The sequence below is a fragment of the Lepisma saccharinum genome, chromosome 23 (genome assembly GCF_977018435.1).
Source record: "Lepisma saccharinum chromosome 23, izLepSacc3.1, whole genome shotgun sequence".
NCBI classification, from domain to species: Eukaryota; Metazoa; Arthropoda; class Insecta; order Zygentoma; family Lepismatidae; genus Lepisma; species Lepisma saccharinum.
In genome coordinates, this window is record NC_139251.1 from 46,340,733 (window position 1) to 46,363,449 (window position 22,717).

The window sequence follows — 22,717 nt, forward strand, 5'->3', positions numbered from 1 at the left end:
TAATGGCGAGTCTACTGTAAGATAAACCAAATCAATCATAGCACTAATAAGCCTTGTTTCCGTGTTTAATAAAACACTAAAAAGGCTGACAAGCAGTGGCGGATTACCAACTAGGCCCACTAGGCACGTGCCTAGGGGCGGCAACCCTTGGGGGCGGCAAATCTTTTTTTCAGAATATCAAGAATAATAAAAAGTGTCTTACGTACACAGTGACAATTTAGACTTATGAAACCAATGTTTCAAATCAACGGTTTGCAACACTTTCGCTTCATACGAAAGAAACCTTATGTATCGGATTTATGTGTTATCAAAAAATGTTTCGTTGCTCTGCCTCCTTCTGTGCTGTGGCTTTTATCGCTTACAATGACAATGCAAGCCGCCCAGCCTTTGTTGATTTGTTTTTGTAAATACATACCCCTCGATCTTCCAGTAAACGTTTGTTAATGGCCAGGCAGGAAAGAAGACTGATTGTTTGAAACTCGCATCTGTAACAATGCCAGTCTTAAAAAATAAAATACACATAAACACTGCTGATAAGTGAGTGAGTGAGTGCAGCTTTCGCATGGACCGCAACTAGTTTTTGTCTTACTGGATTCTCTGGCTGGTGCATTCAATTTGTTGCTAGTGCGTTTGCGATTTGGTGGTTTTTTTTTTTTTTTTTTTTTTTTTTTTTTGCAGCAGGCAGCATGAAGCGAACAAAGTTAAGTGGGGCGGCTTATCGTAAACTTGCAAACGAAAAGCGTGAAAGAGAAGCAACCTTACAGAAAAAGCTTGGTACAGTGGACACGTTTTTTAGGCGAAAGGAACAAGTGATTTCCGAAAGCAGTCCAAAAATTGAAGTGGAAGCGGCTACATCGAGTGAACTCTGTGAAACGCAAAATGTCGAAAATATTGTGGGTTTAGTGGAGGAAGAAGGTGCACCTGAGGTAGTGTCCCCTCAGTTCGTAGGAGTTCCTGATTGTGACAGTGAGAGTGCAAATCCTGCCGAGTGGTGTCTGAATGAGTCTACAATTGACATTCTTCTAAGACGTGGAATTAATCAGAATGCTGAAAACGATTTTTCTAAATCGCAAAGACTCATAGCAGGTAAGACAAGATTTTTAAATAATAGTGTTTTTTTCGTAAACTAGTAAATGGAGAATCAATTTTTGCGGAATTATTTGGTATATTCGTGCAGCACTGGTGCCGTTTATTGTGCATCATGCAGGTTGTTCAAGGGCAAGACAAACATCGCAACTCACGGCATTTCAGACTGGAAAAACATTTCAAATATTCTAGCATCACACGAAAATTCTGAAGAACACAAAAACTGCGAGTTGGCACTCTTAACAAGGCAGAAATCTGTTGGGACCTTGGGGAACCATTTTCAATCACATATTCAGACGGAACTTACGTACTGGGTCAGTGCAAATAAGTTACTACTTTTCTTTTGAGAAGGGCGCACATTAAGTTTGTGCCTAGGGGCGGCGAGGAAGCTTAATCCGCCACTGCTGACAAGGCAGAATTTATTGTAAAATAACACAATATAAACATGACGTTTGAAGCTTGTAGCAAGGTCTTCCTCACACTGAACTAAAATGAGATTGAAACTATAAGGTTGAAACATCACTTTTATAGTGTGATTTTTTTACAATAAATTATGCCTTGGTCAGCTTTTTTAGTGTTTTATCCAATCAATCAACCTATGATCAGTTCCCCAAGGTGTTGCAACAGTTTTATTATGACTCGTAAGAAGAAACTTTTTAAAAAAATTGATAGCCAGATGCAGAAAACACTGTTATGACTTATTTTCTGAATATTTCTCTTGTCAATATTCCATTGCAGTGCTAATTAGTAGATTTTTTTACTACATATGTCATGGGTAATACGTGTTTGTTATTTCTAGCTCCATTACAGTCTAGGGTTGCAAGTTTGCCTCTGTGGTGGATTGGTTAGTATAACCATGGATGTCCGGAAGGAGGCGCCACTGCCCCGCTTGATTGATTGAATTGCTTTATTTTACTTCGCTTTTTGTGCCACTTTTGGCTAATTTGAGAAGATAGGGATGAGTGATGATATGATGAAATTGATAAATTGACATTCACAAACATCCATGCCCAGACCAGGATTCGAACCCGGGAACCCTGGCATCCTAGCATGATGTGCTAACCACTCCGCCACGGGGGCCAGCCCCTTGGAAAATGAATGTACACCTAATAATTATATGTTTCACACCAGGCGTGCATGTAACTGGTGTTACCGCAGGTAACAGCAAAATGTAAAGAAATTAAAAAGTTTTTTTCTCAATAAAATAACAACATTGTTAAATAAGCTAACCGACAGTGTTGCAGTTGAGTGTATATTGCAGAGGACATCTTTTCTGCAGCCGACAAAAGCGAAGAGACAGGCCGTTCCGCTACCCTCAAGAGGCAACAGGAGGAAAGGGTGCCCGCCAATGCAAGGGAACAGCTGGGAAAGACTTGGAGGCAAGTGTGCTAGGTGGTTGTTCATATACCTGTTTAGGGGCCCTGTTGCCGCTGCGGCCTACCGGATCAGCAAGTGTTGTCACATTGGATTTCCAGAAAAGAGCTAAATCCCGCCTAAAACGGAGATACTATTTCTCTGAAGCAACAAGAGCAAAGCCAAAGCTGGACCGTTTAGTAATAGACGAAAAGATAAGTACTTGATGCGATTCGTGATTTGGACAAACCTTGCTCGAAAAAACTAAGTTGCCAACAGTGGTACGTACATCTGGACATCCTCCCACCGCTGGAGGAGGGGAATTCTGTCGTCTGCTCAACGCAGAAACGTCAAACTGACCCGAATGTGTGGTTCTTCTTCCCCTTTCCACCTCTTTGCAAAGAAACAGAGATGGTTGACAAGGCTCGACTACTATTCACTGTATTTTTGCGGTAACTCTCTCATGAGTGGTAGTTCTTTCTAGGAGTGATTGTGGCTAAATAAATCATTGAGCGGATTGCAAAAAAAAAAAAAAAAAAAAAAAAAAAAAAAAAAAAAAAAAAAAAGAACAAAAATCCAGATCAAAGGCATGTTTTGGGGGGGCGGCAGGGTGGAGATGATAACGTCTGATGGCCGGTAACACTTTTGAAAAAGTCACGCCACGCCAAAATAGTGTTTTTTGAGGGGACATCACTATTATGGAGAAAAATATGCCTCCTTTGCCCCCCCCCTGAAAAATAATCCTTGCTTGCCCCTCTTTGGAAGAAAACTTGCTGACGCCCATGAATATGACTTACTAGAAAGCCGAGCTTTGTTGATTTCAAATCCTCAGCGTCATTGCATTTGTCACATCATCTGCTTCATCTTTCATCCTCATCATTGTTATTAACCTTAAGGAAGTAGAAAAGCAACATAAAGTATTTAAAATAGAAATTGTTCAAAGTGACAAATTTTTAGTTAATTTTTGATTGTCTAGAATATTCTGAAGTTAATGCTCAAGATCCTCATCATTCAAATAATGTGGGTTAATTGTAAGGTGACCAACCAGTAGCCGCAATTAGGCAGAGCGAGGGGAAAGTTGCCCCCCCCCACACTTTTCACCACTTTTGTCCCTGCACCATACTAAACCTTTTCTACAAAGGCAAATATACTGTCTTCCCCCCATCCCCTCAGTTTTGGCACCTTACCCCCCGGTTTTGGAACCCAATCGCCACCACAGCTATCTCACAGTTTTCACCTAGGGGTCCCGGTGTGTTGAGAAATATTTTCATCTGTTTGTAACCCAAATGCAAATATGCAATATTTTCGGAGTAATCAGATTTAATCATTGTCATCATCTGGTAAATGTAACAAATCATGCAGTCAAAGTGGCTTGTGTGTAAGATTAAGAATATTTCCATTGCTGTTAACATTGTGCAAGAAAGCAGCAATGCAACATATGATTATATTTTACTGTCACAATATAAATTTGAAGTTGTTTATAACATTTCTAAGGTAAAAAAGGTAAAGTGCTTCCCTGTGCTTAGCACCACGCCATGAAGGCATATAGAGGGTGCGGGGGTAACGCCCCACACTTTCTTGATCCGGTCGTGAGTGGGGGTCATGTGATCAGCATCACGCCCCTGACCGCCTTTACCCCCCAGGGTTTCCCCCAGGTACCCATGTCATTCGACGCTGGGTGGGCGCCGGGGCCGCTTCCAACGTTAGAAAAGTTCCCGGATTTGAACCGGGCGGAGATCGAACCCGGGACCTTTTTTTCTAATGTAGATTTTCCTTTTTTAAGGTTCAAATTCTATGCCTGCTGATGTCTGGGTGGGTGCTACGTGTGGTTTTGCAGCAGCTACATTGTAACATTGAGTGAGTGATTAATCACATAATATTGATATTTGAAAAGATGATGAAATTTGAGAAAAGTAGCCTATGTGTATTCAACATAAAAGAAAGGAAAATCCAAATTACAGCATGGTGAGTGTATATATACTGTCCGAAATATATATTAATACCTAATTGTATTGCACGGGGCTGGTAACTATATCCACTCATACCATACCCAATACCAGAGGTGTAGCCAGGCCCAACTTTTGATTTTAAAAACCTAATGAAAATCAATAGGGAATAATTAAATTGACACATCTTTCAATGTAGTTGTTACTGTGTGTGAGTGTGTGTGTGTGTGATTATTGTATTCATTTACATTCAAACTAACCATTACTGCTAAGGGTGTATTTTTCAATTATAATTTTTGATGATTGAGATCAGTTTGCATAAGAGTTTCAGCAGTCCATTAAAATTTGGTCGAAAATTATATTTGCACTGAACAAGTTTTTACATCACATTAATTGGTCTCTCTCTGCATGGAACTCACCCCTTCATCCATTGTTGGCTGCTACCCAACTGAAATTTCAGTCTAAGAAATGAAAGCATGGTTTCCAATCATCACTGCATATGTCGCAAAGCCTCTTGAAAACATCCTCAATACATTAGTCAACATTATTAGATAATTTGAAAGAATTTAGAGAGGGGCCCAGATCCAGAGGCCCCATGCTTGGCCACTTCCATGTACAATATCCCCTAATTCACCTCCAAAATTTATTCACAAATACTTAATTTGACGTCTAAAAGTACTTTAGTACTAAATATACCTTTTACACCCCCTGGAAATGACAGTCATCCTCAATGAGAATGAAACATCTACATTCTAAGTCCCTTCTCTACATGGAGTTATGTGTGTTACCTAACTCTACAGCGATGGCTGAACATGCTGTTAAAGTTTGCTTATCAGAGTATACATAGGTAGTAAGGCATCACAAGGAGCATTATTTTTTCTTCAGAATCTAGGATGAACCCTCATGATGTACAAAATTGTATACTTTAGCAAATAGCTTATGATAGTTTGTATGTAGTATAAATACAAAAGCATATAATAGTGGTAGTATAATGAAGTTGCAATTTTTACCTAAAAGCAGCTGCTTGACAGTCAGGCTCTTCTCGACACCATCCTTGGCACTCGAACAGAGAAAGATTTTTTACCGTGTAGTAGGTGCTCCCCCGGTAGTCCATTTCTGTCAGTTTTTCGAATGCCATCCGACCTGGAAGACACAGAAATGAAATAAGAATTATCAGTTACAAATTAGTGTACATAATTCATGGTAGGATTAATGATGTGTGAAGATATACGATATACATATTTATAATGTTATTAAAAGTAAAAATAAGTTACTAAATTAAATTACTAAATTAAAAATATATTATTATTATTAATTACCCAAAAATAAATAAATTTGTTACTTTTAAATATATTAGATATTATAAAGTAGCAAACTACATCCTTTACTAACTGGTTAAAGATGTTAATAAATTATGAAATAGTTGAAGTCGTTTTATTATGTGTAAGTTTTTATTAACTTTTTGCATTATGTTAATATAAATCAATTATATTTCATAGTTATTATTGTTTAGCATTCTTGTTTTACTTTTATTGTGCGTATTGATGTAGATTTGTTAAGGATCTCTTGAGAGAGAAAAAGGATTGAACACTCACAACTATACTAATTTGTGTAGGTTTTCGATATTATTCTAAGTACAGTATATTTGAAATTAAAATTAATTTTTTATCTTTTGTTTGTTGTAACAAAAAATCTCCCCCCCCCCGAAAACGTTTGGGGATTTTTGAGACCAAAATTGTTGGTGGGGGAATCCCTCCCGTCCTCCCAGGATTTCGCACCCTGCTTCAGTCATAAATTGACATGTTGTTCTTCCTTTATACATGTGTAAACAGCAACAAATTAGGTTAAACAAAGAATCTGACCCACAACATTTAAAATAGTAATAAACAAACAAAACACTGTCGAGATCGACTTAGTTGATCAAATGAATGCTCATTTTTTCAATTGCATTACATACACATAAGAATAACCATGGAAATTCCCTATTGCAAAAATCAAGAATCAATATGAACATTTATTCCAACTAATAGCTGCTTTAAGGTTGAGTTAGTTCTTAAGAAAGAGTTCTTCTTAGGTATTTATTAAGATAAATCTGACTTCAGTAGTATGCATTAGAATTCAGAAGAAATTCAGTTCAAGTGTGTTGTTTTTCCAATGAACTTCTAAATCACAGGAAATGTGGTGTCAAGAATTAAACTACCTATGCTTTAAGTCAATAAATGAATTTATGGGCCTCCCCGATGGCGCAGTGGTAGCGTCTTCGCCTTGTAATCAAGGGGTCCTGGGTTCGATACCCGGTGGAGGCACAAGTAGTTCGGATTCCACTTTAAACTGTAGGTCCAGTCCCGATTAGCCTTACTGTGCATAAAGTGGACTTAAAACAACAAATAAATGAATTTATATCATTGATTCTCCAATATATACAAACTTACAATTGGATACAATTCCAATTGGAAATAGTCGTGATTTTCCAATTGGTTTCAGTTGAGATTCCGATTAAAACCAATACATTCCGATAGCTACATTAGGCATCCGATAGAATCCGATACATTCCAATTGAAACCAATTCAATCCAATTGAAATTTCAATTGGAACCAATAGAAAATTCCAGCTGGGTGTCCCGAAAGAAACACAGGATTTAATTTTCTAAAAAACAATATATATTTATTAGTTTGCAAAGTTATTACATTATTTGAAAGGTTAAACATCGCCTATGAATGTGGAAGAGGATATCTGACAAATGTCCTCCACGACGCATTTGGCACACTCGAATTCTTTTGACAACATTCTGAATCACTTTTTCGCATAACTGTGGTTCAATTCCGTCGATAGCTCTTTGCATTTCTGCTATCAATTCAGGAATCGTTCTTATTTTAGCAGCATAAACTTTGGACTTAATAAATCCTCAGAGGAAAAAAAATCGCAAGGTGTGTGAGGTCGCACAGTTGATTCATTTGGGGCGATTCTCCTACCGAAAATGTCAGTCTCCGAACTTGTAATAATGAATTTTAACGTTCGTCACTCGCTCCTTTGTCGTGTAGCGCTCCATATTGACTAACTGCACTGTTTTTACTACAATAGGCTATGTGACCTCAGAACGCTGCCAACCCTGCGGGGAAAAAATGGCGCACAATTTAAATCATGCGTTACTTTTGTAACACTCTTTGCTACTATAATAGATACAAGTATTCAATTACGTTCATCCTTAGTAAATGTTTTAATAACTAACACTATAAAACTAAATAAGAAATTACTCATTCACGCGAATCAAAAGTTATTCGTTTCTAGTTCATATCTGTTCGTGTTTTGGTAAGTAAGAATAGTCGATGATTGCTTCTGTAAACAAGCTGCGAGTGTTTTCGATACAACGAATTGGAGCACATCATAGATCAACAGAGCAATTACTGAAGTGTTTGTTGTTCTACTTAGAAACGAGAACGCCTAGCCGTCTGCTATGTCGGAGAAAGAGTGTCCACGACTGTCCTCTGACCCTTCAATGTGTTAAAATCGCTGGTCAGGTGGCTCAACGTAACGGCAAACCCCAACCACTTCTCATGAATGGCCCGTTTCTAGTGGACCGTGCAATCTTTATCGATTCATTTCTTCCACAGTTCACGTGTAATCGATTACAGTTAGCACACAACTTCCCCTTCATCAATGTTGCTCTGCAAACAATCGTAATCTACTTTCGTATGCAATACAAGTATTTGGCACAGATCATTGCTAATGGGCTGTCCAGGTAGTAAAAAGGATGTGCAATCGCGTTCCCTTGGATTCTGCTGCTTCACAATGTCCTCTACATTAGTAATCGATCTAAAAAAAAGCAAGCAATCACTAATAGAGGCCAGTTTACAATAAGTGTCTGTCTTCGATCTAACCACTTATTACCAAACTCTTTCGAAACACTATTATCTCTAATTCTGACAAAGGCAAGACTTGCTTAGCCGGATCAGGTCAACCGCCTCGTGTTCTCGGTAACTGTCTTGTAGTACCACTACCTCGCACCAGATGGTCGATGGGATCAGTTCTTTCACGTTAGTTACAGTAAGAAAAAAGTCCAGGGTGAACTTGGCTGAGGTGGAGAGGTCAATCGCTCATTATCCGTGCCTTCATTGTTTTCGAAATTCGTTCTGTTGGAGAAATATCGCATGAACTGTTTCTCTTTTTCTTCCGATTCTGCACTTTTTAACACTGTTCAATGACACTTTGGCGGCTGAGCGTGTTGAGTGTTCGACTCCAGATCTCGCTACCGAAAATTCTGGGTTCGAGCTCCGTTATGCCCCCTTCATCGATTTCATATAATAATAGTTCATTCCGGTGATGTAATCCAAAGGAGTCATTGTGCTAACTAAATATTTACTCGTAGAAATTTCAGGGGAAAATGCAGGCTCGACGAGGATTTGATTGATTGATTGATTTAGTTTATTTTACTTCGCGTTTTGTGCCTCTTGGCTAATTTGCGAAGATGGGGATGAGTGATGAAATGATGAAATTGATGAATGGACATTTACAAACAACCAAACCCGACCGGGATTCGAACCCGGGACCCTTGGCGTCGCAGCGCGATGTGCTAACCACTTTTTTTTTTTTTTTTTTTTTTTTTTTTTTTTTTTTTTTTTTAAGGAAAGCCCCCTAAGCGGAAGCTTCCCCCATCACACTTCATTTACTCATATCATTTAATTCACATTTCTATTTCAGGACTTTTTCATGACAGACAATCACAAATACCCATGCCTTACCCGGGACTCGAACCCGGAACCCCTGGCGTTGTAGCGCGCTCTGCTAACCACTTCGCCACGGAGGTCGACACCACTCGGCCACAGGGTCGGGCCCGAGGATTTGAACCCGGGTTTCTGGCATACCGTGTCATTGCTCTACCAACTTTATTTATTATTATTATTATTATTATTATTATTATTATTATTATTATTATTATTATTAAAAGGGAAGACCCCTACGCGGCAGCCTTCCCCACACATTCAATTCATACATATCAATTTCTCTCAATGCTCATTTTTCATCAAGATAGACGAACACAAACATCCAAATCCTAGCCGGGATTCGAACCCGGGACCTCTGGCATTGCATCGCGCTGTGCTAACTACTCTTTTTTTTTTTTTTAAAAAAAAGGAAATACCCCCTACACGGAGGTATCCCTCACCATTCACTCTTTTTCTCACTTTTACACTTTTCAATTCTTACATTTTTCTTTCTTTCTTATCAACTGGACGAACACAAATACCCATGCCTTACCCGGAACTCGAACCCAGAACCCCTGGCGTTGTAGCGCGCTCTGCTGACCACTTCACCACGGAGGTCGACACTACTCCACCACAGAGGACGACCTCTGAGCCAACCCTGGTGGTTTAGCATGATATTTCGTTTTTGCTGTTTTCCCTGCGTTGAATTGTCTCTGACAGTGTTACTGCACTGTTGCCCTTGAAACACTGTTGACGTTGACGGTGCAGTTTCTCCAGGCCAAACAGCAAGGTAAATATTTGCTGTCATTATGTGAGGTAGGGAGCCATTGAGATGGACGGTTTGAAATCCTGGGGGACGGGGAATTCCCCCCACCCCCAACAACAATATTGGCCTCAAAAATCTCCCCACCAAAAATTTCCTAGGGGGATAGTTTTTGTTATAACAAACAAAAGACAAGCAATTACTTTTAATTTGAAATATACTTTGCTATGAATAATATAACTAATACAATAATAATCTCGTATCGAAACCACACAAATTAGTGTGGTTGTGAGTGTTGAATGCTTTCTCTCTCTCTCTCTCTCTCTCTCTCTCTCTCTCAAGAGATCATTAACACATCTACATCATAACGCACAATAAAAGTTAAACAAGAATGCAAACAATAATAACTATGAAATGTAATTGCTTTATATTAACATAAAGCAAAAATGTATACATAATAAAACCACTTCAACTATTTCATAATTTATTAACATTATTAGTGTGCTACTTTATAAATATTTGATACGTATAAAAGTAACAAATTAATTTCTACATATGTAATTAATAATAATATATTTTTAATTTAGTAATATTTTTTTACTTTTAATAGCATTATAAATATATATGTTTGTGGGGGAGGGGGGTTGTAGATTAAGATATTTCTCCCCCACCAGTCTTCAATGATTTCGCACCCCGGGCGGCTGTCTGGCACCACTGGTTCATCCTCATCGTCGCGATTAACACAATGGTGGAATATTTGCTACCTTTGAGGGGTGGGCACATCTGTTCATAGGCACACTGTGTTGAAGGATTAAATTCCCACCGTTGTTTTGTAGCTGGTCTGAAACGGGTTTGCCCAACGAAATTTCTTGTTCTGTCTGCTTTTCACTTGCTTAGAATTATATTTTCACTGGCAAGACAAAATGAAGCAATCTCCGCAAGAAGATTGTGCAGTTTGTTACCGAGAGCTTACAGAAAAGCGAATGTCCAGTGTGGTGTAATCCCCACGTTGCACATTCGTATTTGAGACATTAATGGGAAAACCGTGCTTGTTTCAACACGGAAGCGAGCATAACATCGCAGTAACGATAATGATCTGCTAAATGTTTATTGCCTGGTCCTGTTCCGGTTCCCTTCCCCTTTCGGAGCAAGTTATTTTTTCACAGGCTACTATTGTGTTCGAACAAAGAAGATGAGAAAGAAAACCGAAGCGAAGAGTTCTTGCCATTGAGCATTCCATTCCGTGTGAGAACTCTGCCTGCTTCCTAGATGAGACAAAAGAAAGAATTGTTTGGCTCATGCGCTGGCGTATGCAGGAGGGACCCATAGCCCCTCCCGATATTTTATAAAAATCAAAACTTTCAAATGAAAGCAGTAGAGAGCTCGGGAAAACCAAATGGCAAATGCAAACTCCTTTAAAATGAACCACGATTACTGTTGTGATTGACTGAGCATTATATTATGAATAATCATATAGCTACGAGGAAGAAGGACAAATGTGTTCAATCTGTTGATCAGATAGAGTTAGTTCTGATTCCTCAGGCGCCATGTTGTACACATGTTGACCTCGTTAGTGTTCTACGTTCAGAATGCATTTTATTGAGTCTATCCATGTTTTCACTTGTGCTGTGCCTAAGCATTCTTCGGAACGTTTCAATTACCATCTTTGTCTTCGAACAATTTTAAATAAAGACTAACATCATTAACATGCTAATTAAAAACTAATTTATTGTGTATCCCCCTTTCCCCACACACACATCTATGCAATATCCACCTTTAGAAATCCAGCCCCCTCAAAAATGAAATCCTGCGTAAACTAGTGGGCTCATGTTTCTACTTTATGTGTTGTTTTCACGATTCACGGATGAATTGACATATTTGTGGGCATGTAAGTGTCTCTCAAAAGTTTTAGGACAACGACATTTTAAACTAGGCAACCCAATTTACACAAGGCGTTGGTGGGTTGCGTGTAGAGTTAGGCTCAATTTCAGGGTTGCCACATGCACAATAGATATTTGTGAAATACGCGAAAGAAGTATTTTTGTATAAAATTATTAAAAATGTCAATATTATATCGCAAATGACGAATTTCTTTCTAAAAGAAAAGAAACTAGGTTTTCTAGTATTTCATCGCTGATGAGCCTAAGGAGAAGGATAAGAGGTTAGAGGAAACGAAAGACGACAAAGGAGAGGAGAAAGAGAAAGCGAAAGGAGACGAGGGAAAGTAGAGGAGAGAAGAAAGAGAGGATAGACGAGGAGAGGAGAAGTAGTGAGAAGAAAGGAAAAATCGAGGGGAGATGAGGAAAATGGAGCAAAGAAGAGAGGAGAGGAGGAGACGAGAAGAGGGGAGTGGAGAGTAGAGTAAAAGAGAGTAAAAGGGAAGAATGAAAAGAAGAGGAGAAGAGTTCAGTGGAGTCGGAAATCTAAGATAGGAAAGGAGATAAGAGGAGTGGAGAAGAGTGGGATGGAGACAAGATGCGAGAAAAATAGAGAAGGTGATATGAGATAAAAGCAGAGGAGAAGGAGGGGAGAGAAGAATAAGAAGGAGAAGAGAAAATAGAAGAGAATGGAAACGAAAGGAGAGAAGAGGTAGTTGGAAAAAATATCGTCTCGGCGTCAAGAATTGATGCATTGATCAAATTATCGACATGAAACAAAACACTCAATAACGTTTTGAAACATATTGGAGAATGTATTAGATCGGTGCCATATGCCTTTTGGTTGAGTTCAGAGCAAGATGAAATCTTTCACGTAAGATCATTGATTTTACCTGCGATTATACCACTAAAAACATGAATGTAATTTTAACATTTATAAGAATTATCCAATTTTCTCGACTTCTCGGTTCGTTGAAATGAAGATGTTGTAATGTAATATTTCCCCTCCCCCATCGTTAATTCCAAACTGAATCATTCCGTTTCACACAGCGTGGATAATGAACACAATGGGATATGTCTACGAAAATTTTCTGCCTTAGGAGGGGTTTGAACCTACGACCATCAGATTGAGAATCCTTAACGGTAACCATTACCATACAAGATGTCGCTCCTGATATGTTTCAGAAGTGGTACTTGCAGACTGATTGTATCACGTAGTATCAGTAGTAGTAATTATTATTTATTTATTAATTATTATTATTATTATTATTATTATTATTATTACATAGCGATGGTAGTCCAGTAAGTATGACGTCGGACTCACGCGAGAGATCCGGGCTGGGTGATCTGATGTGGGAATTTTAAAAGTAATGTCCCCACATAAGATGTTCTGGGATTCGCCCAACCTCTCTTCAATGTGCACTTGAAGACAATTTTTGGGGAGGGATAAAAAAAGCCGGAGCTGGTGCTGTTCACATCATCTCAGCTGTGATCAAGCTCGAGAATGGGCTTTACCTCCTCCACACACAGGATACTTACTTGTCCCCTTCCTTCCATCTTATAAGGCATATCCAAGTAGCTGTTACACAAATTCGTACCTGTGTCCTGTACATATTCGTTACGTTAATTAAATCAATAACTGAATAAAAGGGGTTCTTGTGTAATGTGTATTACCTTTTGAAGTTCTGAGAATTTTTGGTTGGCCCCTATACGTAGGCCTATACGTACTCCAACACTCCCTTTCCATCAAGATTTTCAAACCTTTTTAAAAAAATCTTCGTTACCTTCATGTTCTTTCCCCTCAATAGATGGCGTCACATGTGATGTATACCGAGAAAATAACGGAAGATTCTTGTTTCCGTTATTCCTGTCAGCGATCTTCTGAACGACATGCCTCGTCTGGGTTTTTTGCCTACTCTATCTTTGAGGAAGGCTCCAGCAGCTGCATGTATGTACCGTATATTAGGAACGATGTGTTCAGAATCCCAAGCAGCGTTAGGAAAAAATGTTCATTTTTTCACCCGGTTCTCCCACGCGCAGAATCTCACGCTAGAGGACATTCCGAGAGCAACGTGAAACAGTTTTTTTTTACCTGGAAAGAAAAGGTGTTACTGTGGCACGAGCGTGTTGACATTACTGCATATTTGAGAATATCTTTATGTTATCGATGATTAACAATGTAGAACAACCTTTGGGTCTATTTATTTCGAAGGGTTGCGAAGATGTCAGTTCAGCTTTTGCACCATTTATTCTCAAATGCTTGCTTTGAAACTCTCACTAGAAGATTCTTCGAAGGAAACATTATTTTCTTTTGTTTCACTATGACCGTATATAAGGAGATGGTTTAATAGGTTCAAACCCTTCTCATTGATTTAGAAAACATTTTTCACTAATTTAAAATCTACAATATCTTAAAATTGGTCAAACACTCCTATTGTTTTGTAGTGTTTCATATTACATAAGTTTTATATTATTAACATCACACGGACACAAGTTTTAAAACGAAAAACCAACGTTAAATGTACAAAAAATATTGTTAAGGTCAATATAATTAATATGGGCTGTATGAAGTAAATATTTGCATCTAAATTGTTTATAGAAAAAGTTTTATTGGTTATTATTTTAAAGTGTTTATTAATATTAAATAAATAGTAACAATTATATTATAACAATTAAAATTGTACCATGCTGTGAGTTGAGCCCCACTCATTATTTATGTATATATACGGCCATGGGCATGGGCAGTGGTGGTCATAACGGGGGTGTGTGGTGCAGTCATCCCCCACTTTTTTTGCCCCCTTTCCCCCCGCACTATGGCCTCTTAATGCTAAGCCTTGTCTACCAAGAAAATTAAACTGTCCTTGCCCTTGCCCCCTTCCCCAGTTTTGGCACCCAATTGCCGCTACTGACCATGGCTTTGTGTAAGGGACAGAAAATAGTTTTGATTTTGAGACTCGTGCTACCAGTGGCGGCGATTAGGGGGGCGAGGGGGGCAGTTGCCTACCCACTTTTCGCCACTTTTGCCACCGCACTATGCTAAACCTTATTTTCAAAGGAAAATATACTGTCTTCACCCCCTCCCCCCGTTTTGGCACCTTTCCCCCCCGGTTTTGGAACCCAATCGCCGCCACTACGTGCTACTGTTTGTCACCGAACTCCTAAATCTTAAATATTTAACGCTATAATGTTCAGTTGTTGTTTAATCCTTTTTTTTTTATGTTCAATTTTTCATTCATGTGGATTCTTCTAGAACAGGGCAAGCCTTGTTGAAAACCTCTCCATCACAAGGTAGAAGAGAACGAACTAAGTAATTTTCCATCTTTTCACGTATCCGAAAATCTCCTCCCCCTCTTTTAGGGGGGACATTTGTGGGTAATGAGGGGATATAACCCCCCGTCCTCTTCCTCCTGTGTCCTGAACTTACACATTTTATATATCCCTGTCACCCATCCGTTCAAACTGAGTGAATATGTGCGTATTGTTGCAGTCATCTCACTGCACGAGTCTACCAGCAGCCGAACGTGCCGATAACCAACCACCATTTCCTGAATTACCCGCTGTTCGTTATTTCCCGTTATTCTGCGGGAATTATCAACCTCCTAAATTGCAGATTAGGGGAAACAGCTGGAGGTTTTTTAAATTCCATCGCAGTCGTGTTCAAAATTACGGTCTTCAATGGTGGGCTCCAAAGGCGATCTGTAGATCAGTAGTAGCGACGCTGTTTCAAACTAGGGGTTCGCTAACACAATGTGAGCCTTTTTCTTGAGGCCATACTGTGCATGTAGCGATGAAACGACAAAATGTAGTTCTTTTTCCCATAGTAGATCGACGTAAATATCGGAATACAACAATTATCATGAAGCTATAACATTCGAAGATTGTTTGATTTGATTCATTTGCTTTATTTTACTTCGCTTTTTTTTTTGCCAATATGGGCTATTTTGCAAAGATGGGGATGAGTGATGATATGATGAAATTGATGAATGGACACTCACAAACATCCACGCTCAGGCCGGGATTCGAACTCGGGACCCTGGCCGAGTAACCACTTCGCCACGGGAGCCGACACGCAGATTGAGTTTAAGTTTTTGATTTTAAGTTAACTTTATGCACAGAAAGGCTAGTCGGGACTGGACCTACAGTTTAAAATGGGATCCGAACTACTATGTGCCTCCAACGGGTATCGAACATTCAAAGATTGTAACTGTATCACCTAATTGCAGAACGAGTTAAGATCTGTGAAGTTAATCCATTATAATAAGGTTAATTAACTTAAAATGTGTAGCTTGTTCCCTCATTATTTACGCAGTTTTAAAATAATGAGTCCAAATGTGTGTATGTTTGTGTGTGTGTGTGTGCAATTTGGTAAGTAAATGAAAAAATGTATTATTTTTATTACTTCATTTGAATTTTTTGTCAAGAACTTGACTCCCCCGCACAAAATTTCTGGCGCCAGACGGAGGCAGTGGCGCGGAGGGAGGGGGAGGGGGTCCGAACGGTCCACCACCTACAGATACACCAAACAAAACAAGACAGATAAATAAATGCTCTTTTAGCTCGAATAAACCTTCTTGCTATGGTGTTTAGGTGTATACTGTCCCCCTCTATCTCATTTTTTTTCTGGCGCCGTCACTGAAACAATTGAAAGTTCCTGTTAAAAGCATTATGGTTACCGTAAGATGCTGGCAATACGTTCTTTTCCTTTATAATAGAGGAAACGAACCGGAAAAAAAGACCTAACCCGGAAATAATTGCAACACAATTTTTTTTTGTGCCAGATTGTGTGGAATGGTATAGTGGATAATATATTAAGAATCCGCCATCTTGGAAAATGCGGCAAAAATTCAACTTAAAAATTTAAAAAAATAATATCTCGAAAACGGTGCATTGTACACAAAAAGTGATGATAACCAAAATGAAAGAACAGAAAATTTGCTAAATTATGATTTTTGTTTGAAAGAACTATCATAAATCTTAATTGAATTAGAAAGATTCAAATATTTTTCTTAATTTTTAGAATTAGCGTAAAAGTGGTTTCTGACACAAAAACAGCAAATATGTAACAAATCATGTAATTTACATCCTAAAGTCACTGAACCAAATTCATAACTTATGATTTCCTCTAGAGACTGGTTTTTGTTTCGTGCCTCTAGATTCAGGGGTTGAGGAGATATGTAGTTTAATGCAGAGTCATGTGTTTCCCTAAATTTACGTGTTCCATTTCCTATGATATTGGTTGATGGATTGATTGATTTGATTTTTTTACTTAACTTTTGTGCCACTTTTAGCTAATTTTCGAAGATGGGAATGAGTGATGATATGATGAAATTGATTGATTGATTGATTTAGTTTATTTTACTTCGCGTTTTGTGCCTCTTGGCTAATTTGCGAAGATGGGGATGAGTGATGAAATGATGAAATTGATGAATGGACATTCACAAACAACCAAGCCCGACCAGGATTCGAACCCGGGACCCATGATGAAATTGATGAATGGACACTCACAGTGTTGGGATTCGAATCAGAGACCCCTGGCGTTGTAGCGCGATAATGATATTGGTGAGAACGTAATACATTGTTTTATGCAGTGTTTCGTTCATGTGGCGTTTGTTACTTACATGTTGTTTTTTGTTGTTTAAAAATGTATGCACACAGTGGCGGCGATTAGGTGTCTTAACTGTGCAGGTGGAGGGGGGGGGGGCAAGGATAGTTTACTTTCTACTGACTGCAATTAGAGAGAAGCGTATTGAAAATGGAATTCGGGCAGTTGTTTTTGGCTCAAATCCATTGGTAGACAGGCACAAAATGTGTGTATAAGTGAGGGGGACTGCTCCCCATGCCCCTCATCCCTATTCGCCGCCACTGTCAATACATTGAACTAATATGATATGGTAAAATACGGTTCTGAAGCGGTCACTTTGCCTTACAGTCGATTGCAGAATTTTTCGTAGATACCTGGTGCTAACATGTTAAATTGCATCATTTCCTCTACATACAGACGTGCACTTGTAGCACAGGTGTTGCCCCTAATGCAGCAAAGGGGAAAATTTGCGTAACTGATTGAAGAATTAAACCCCAATTCCCAACACGCTCGGCTTTAATGAAATTCCGACGAATATCGAGCATCCTAATGTATTGCAGCCACAGAACTGCAGTATTCTGTTATCTTTCAGAGTTGAAGCAAATGTAGATAGAGATTTTTTTAATACCTCAGAGCTTGAACTTACATTAGTGCCTACTTCTGAATTGAGCAGGCCAACGATTTATTTAACGTATCTCAGAAATATGTTAATTTGCAATGCACTTTGCTTCTTTAAGTAACGTACATAAACTATGAAATGACCCCTTGTGCCTCTGGCTATGGCTTTTTCGGATTGATTTGATTCGTCTTGATTTATATTACGTCTTTTTCTGCCACTTTTGGCTAATTGTGAAGACGAGGATTGATGATAATATGGTGATATGGATGAAGGGACAATATGGACGACACCACGAGCCCCACAGAGGATTATACTGACTGTGAATCCAGACCCCAGACCCTCGCTAGTCTCAAAAATGCAGTCTAAGGTGTACTGCTTGGAAGTGAAGCGCTTATCCTGTGATCATAGGTTTAACAGTATTACCCCGTAAATGATCTCAAGGATTTGTTGAAGACCTGAATCTGCCAATAGATAAACACCACATCTCAAGAAACTCATCTTGACATGAAGACCACCCAGCCTTAGTATGGGCTACTTCAGAGGACTATCTGAGTTCTCATTGGCTATGATACAGAGTGCTTTCAGAAATATTGGTTGATCAAATGTGATGATGTTTGTGTGATTTACCTCTTTGATTGCCCGCAAATACAGTGCAGTGTGGATTGAATGCATATCTGGAAGTAAATAAATCGCTGGTTTCCCTGGATGATCACCTTTCTCGTTTATTTGCCGCAGGACCTGCCACAGAAGGACTCTTGTTGTGTCGTCCATACATGTTTGTGATTTTCCATTGAGACATTCGTGATTGGCGCAGTGGTAGCGTTGTCGCCTTATAATCAAGGGGTCCCGGATTCTATACCTTGTGGAGGCACTTTGCACAGTGCCTCGGATCCCACTTTAAACTGTAGTAGGGATGGCCAAACGGATCCGGATCCGTTCGGATCCGATAGTTCCGGATCTAGATCCGGATCCGAAAGTTCAGGATCCGAAAATCCGGATCCGAGAGTTTCGTATCTCAATCCCATTATAATATTACCACACCTTAAAAGGTATTATGATCTTCGATTACAAAGAAATTTTTCATTAGTTAGTCCTACAAGAATTTTTTTCAAGTGTTGTTCCTCAAATACTTTGCTACACATCGGCTGACACACACGTGCACAAAAATAATCTTACTTGTTTAACATAAAATGTCAGAGATGATTTTGTAAATGCCATTGAAACGAATATGTATTCATTCGAATGTATTGGAAATGAAAACACACATAAATGTGAGACATTCCATTCCAGGATGAAACCTTTAACACATATAACAAGATAGAAATGTTATACAAAAATTATATAATTTTTCTACAGTTACAGTTTTACAAATTAAAATAAAACATTATAATATATGCAGTCTTATATAATTACGAAGTGTAAGACTAACAAGGGGGGTTATCTAAGTGTCCCCCCTCGATTTCCATGAAACTTGGCAGGTGTATAGTGGGGCCCAATGGAAGAAATACGTATTTTTTTCTTTCGGTGGTTTTAGGGGGCAAAACCCCCTCAAATGTCAAGATGAGGACAAATTGAAGTGAGAATCTGACCCCTGTGTCCCCCTCCGATTTCCATGATAATTGGCAGGTGTGTGTATAAACGGGCCCAAAGGAAGAAATACGTGTTTTTTATTTCGGCTAAAAAACTGTTTTAGGGGGTAACCCCCCTCAAATGTCAATATGAGGACAAATTTAAGTAGGCATTTGACCTCCATGTCCCCCACCGATTTCCATGGAACTTGGCAGGTGTATAGTGGGGCCCAAAGGAAGAAATACGTGTTTTTTTGTTTCAGCTTAAAAACGGATTTAGGGGGCAAAACCCACTCAAATGTCAAGATGAGGACAGGTAACAATATGTTATAAACACATTCTTACTTTCCAAAGAAGCGCTTGTGGGATGGCAAAACGGATCCGGATCTGAAAATTCCGGATCCGGATCCGAAAAATTTTAGGATCCGGAAACAACCGGATCCGGATCTGGCCATCCCTAAACTGTAGGTCCAGTCCCGATTAGCCTTACTGTGCATAAAGTGGACTTACAACACCAACTCAATCAATCATATTCGTGATTAGCCAAAAGTGGCAGGAAATCGACGTAATATAAACTAAAACAAATCAAATCAATCCGAAAAAGCCATAGCCAGAGGCACAAGGGGTCATTCCATAGTTCATGCAGAAGAAGCATAGTGCGTTGCAGATGAGCATATTTCTGAGATACATTCATTAAATTGTTGGCCTGCTCAATTCAGAAATAGACTCTAATGTAAGTTCAAGCTCTAAGGTGCTGAAAAATCTCTATCTACGTTCGGTTCAACTCTGAAAGATAACAGGGCACTGCTGTTCTGTGGCTGCAATACATTAGGATGCTCGATATTCGTCAGAATTTCATTAAAGCCGAGCGTATTGGGAAGTAGGGTTGAAATCTTCAATCAGTTACGCAAATGTTCTCCTCTTGCTGCATCAGGGACAACACCTGTGCTACAAGTGCAAACATCTGCATCTGGCCGAATTCCACTTTCAATACACTTCTCTCTAATTGCAGTCAGTATAAGGTATACTATCCTTGCCCCCCCTGCACAGTTAAGACACCTAATCGCCGCCACTGTGTGTATACATTTTTAAACAACAAAAGCAACATGTAAGTAACAAACGCCACATGAACGAAACACTGCATAAAACAATGTATTACGTTCTCACCAATATCATAATCGCACTACGACGCCAGGGGTCTCTGATTCGAATCCCGACACTGTGAGTGTCCATTCATCAATTTCATCATATCATCACTCATTCCCATCTTCGAAAATTAGCCAAAAGTTAAGTAAAAAAAATCAAATCAATCAATCCATCAACCAATATCGTAGGAAATTGAACACGTAAATTTAGGGAAACACATGACTCTGCATTAAACTACATATCTCCTCAACCCCTGAATCTAAAGGCACGAAACAAAAACCAATCTCTAGAGGACATCATAAGCTATGAATTTGTTTCAGTGACTTTAGGACGTAAATTACATAGTTTGTTACATATTTGTTGTTTTTTGTGTCAGAAACCAACTTTTACGCTAATTCTAAAAATTAAGGAAAATATTTGAATCTTTCTAATTCAATTAAAATTTACGATAGCTCTATCAAACAAAAACCATAATTTATAAAATTTTCTGTTCTTTCATTTTGGTTATCTTCACTTTTTTTGTACAATGCACCGTTTTCGAGATATTATTATTTTTTTAATTTTTAAGTTGAATTTTTGCCGCCATTTTCCAAGATGGCGGATTTTCTCCAAACATTTGAATGGCGGATTTTTAATATATTATTCACTATACCATTCCGCACAATCTGGCACAAAAAACATTTGTGTTGCAATTATTTCTGGGTAAAATCGTATATTTCCTCTACTATGATGTTATTCTGAAACACTGATCTTTCCTCTGTTTATCTGTTTTTTATTTTGTCTCTCTCTTTCCTTCCTATTCTCTATTCCTTTCTTTTTGCTTATCTTTATTTCTTCTTTAATTTTCTGTTTCTCCTTGCCTTCATTTCTGTTTCTCTATATTTCGTTTGTTCTTCATCCCTGTTTATCTCTTTTCGGTCTCTGTCATTATTTTTTATGTTTCATTCCTTCTATATCCGTCTCTTAAATATCTTCTGCACTTGTGATTCTTGCTCTATCATAAAAGCAGTGTAGGGCCTCCCCGTTGGCGCAGTGGTAACGTCGTCGCCTTGTAATCAAGGGGGTACCGGGTTCGATACCCGGTGGAGACACATAGTGGTTCGGATTCCACTTTAAACTGTAGGTCCAGTCCTGATTAGCCTTTCTGTGCATAAAGTGGACTTAAAAGAACAATTCAATCAATCAATATAAGCAATGTGGAATTCAGCTACTTTCCCGCAGGGGATGTCATTGGTAACAAATAATAATACTAATAAAATATCATTACATTGCCTTTTTACTTCTGATATGTAATTAAATGAAATTCAATTAAGTCTAAATTTCGATAAGTCTGCACGAGCATGTCACCGCCATTTTAGAGCAAAAATTTGGCTGACTAACCGTTAAAATAGTCGCAAGAAGTTGAAATTCGTTACAACAATAGAAATTTATATTACACCAGTGTCCATTGTTGAGTTTCAACGACGGACGATAATTTAAATTCGTTCATTATTTTGACTTTTAATTGTAAGAAGGACTGAATCAGTACTTATTTTTACGAGAAAGCCAGAAAAGTACGTTCTAAGTTAAATTAAAGTAAATTAAATTGATTGATCGGGTTTATTTTACTTCGATTTTCTGCCACTTTTGACTAATCGCGAAGATGAGTGATGATATAAAGTAAAGAAACCCAAAGTGAACATACTTGCCAAATTTCTTAGCAATTGTTCGAAAGTTGACTTTTCTATTTCCGGAAGGGACTCCCCTGCGGGCCACCCCCTGAATTCATCATTGCATAAAAACTTCGGAAAATTCCTCATGGAGACTGTTTGGGTGAGCAGAGGTATGAGCTTTGAGTATTTCACGAAGGCCAGAGCCCTCCCTGACCCACCCAGCGGCGACGCTTCTGTTTCCTTACGCCTTAATTGAACAACAACAATTACTGCGTCGTGCGTGTTGCGTTTAAACACACGTGGCATTAGCTAGCGTGACTTTTTCTTTTGGAAAGGGGGATATGACAACAAAAAATGTATCGGAATTAGAGTCGTGAAAATATCGTTCGCCCAATCACAATGGCGATATCCTTCATGAAGCATGCC

At 38.7% G+C, this 22,717-nt stretch overlaps 1 protein-coding gene across 1 annotated transcript in view; it reads right to left on the reverse strand.

Annotated features, from left to right (window-relative positions):
* The window catches only part of tyn (trynity), a 133,714-nt gene that overhangs the window by 33,061 nt on the left and 77,936 nt on the right, over nucleotides 1-22,717 (reverse strand). The window contains exon 3 of the mRNA XM_083110041.1: nucleotides 5,396-5,528. Within this exon, the coding sequence (XP_082966167.1) occupies nucleotides 5,396-5,528 (133 nt within the window). The remainder of the gene's footprint in view (nucleotides 1-5,395; nucleotides 5,529-22,717) is intronic.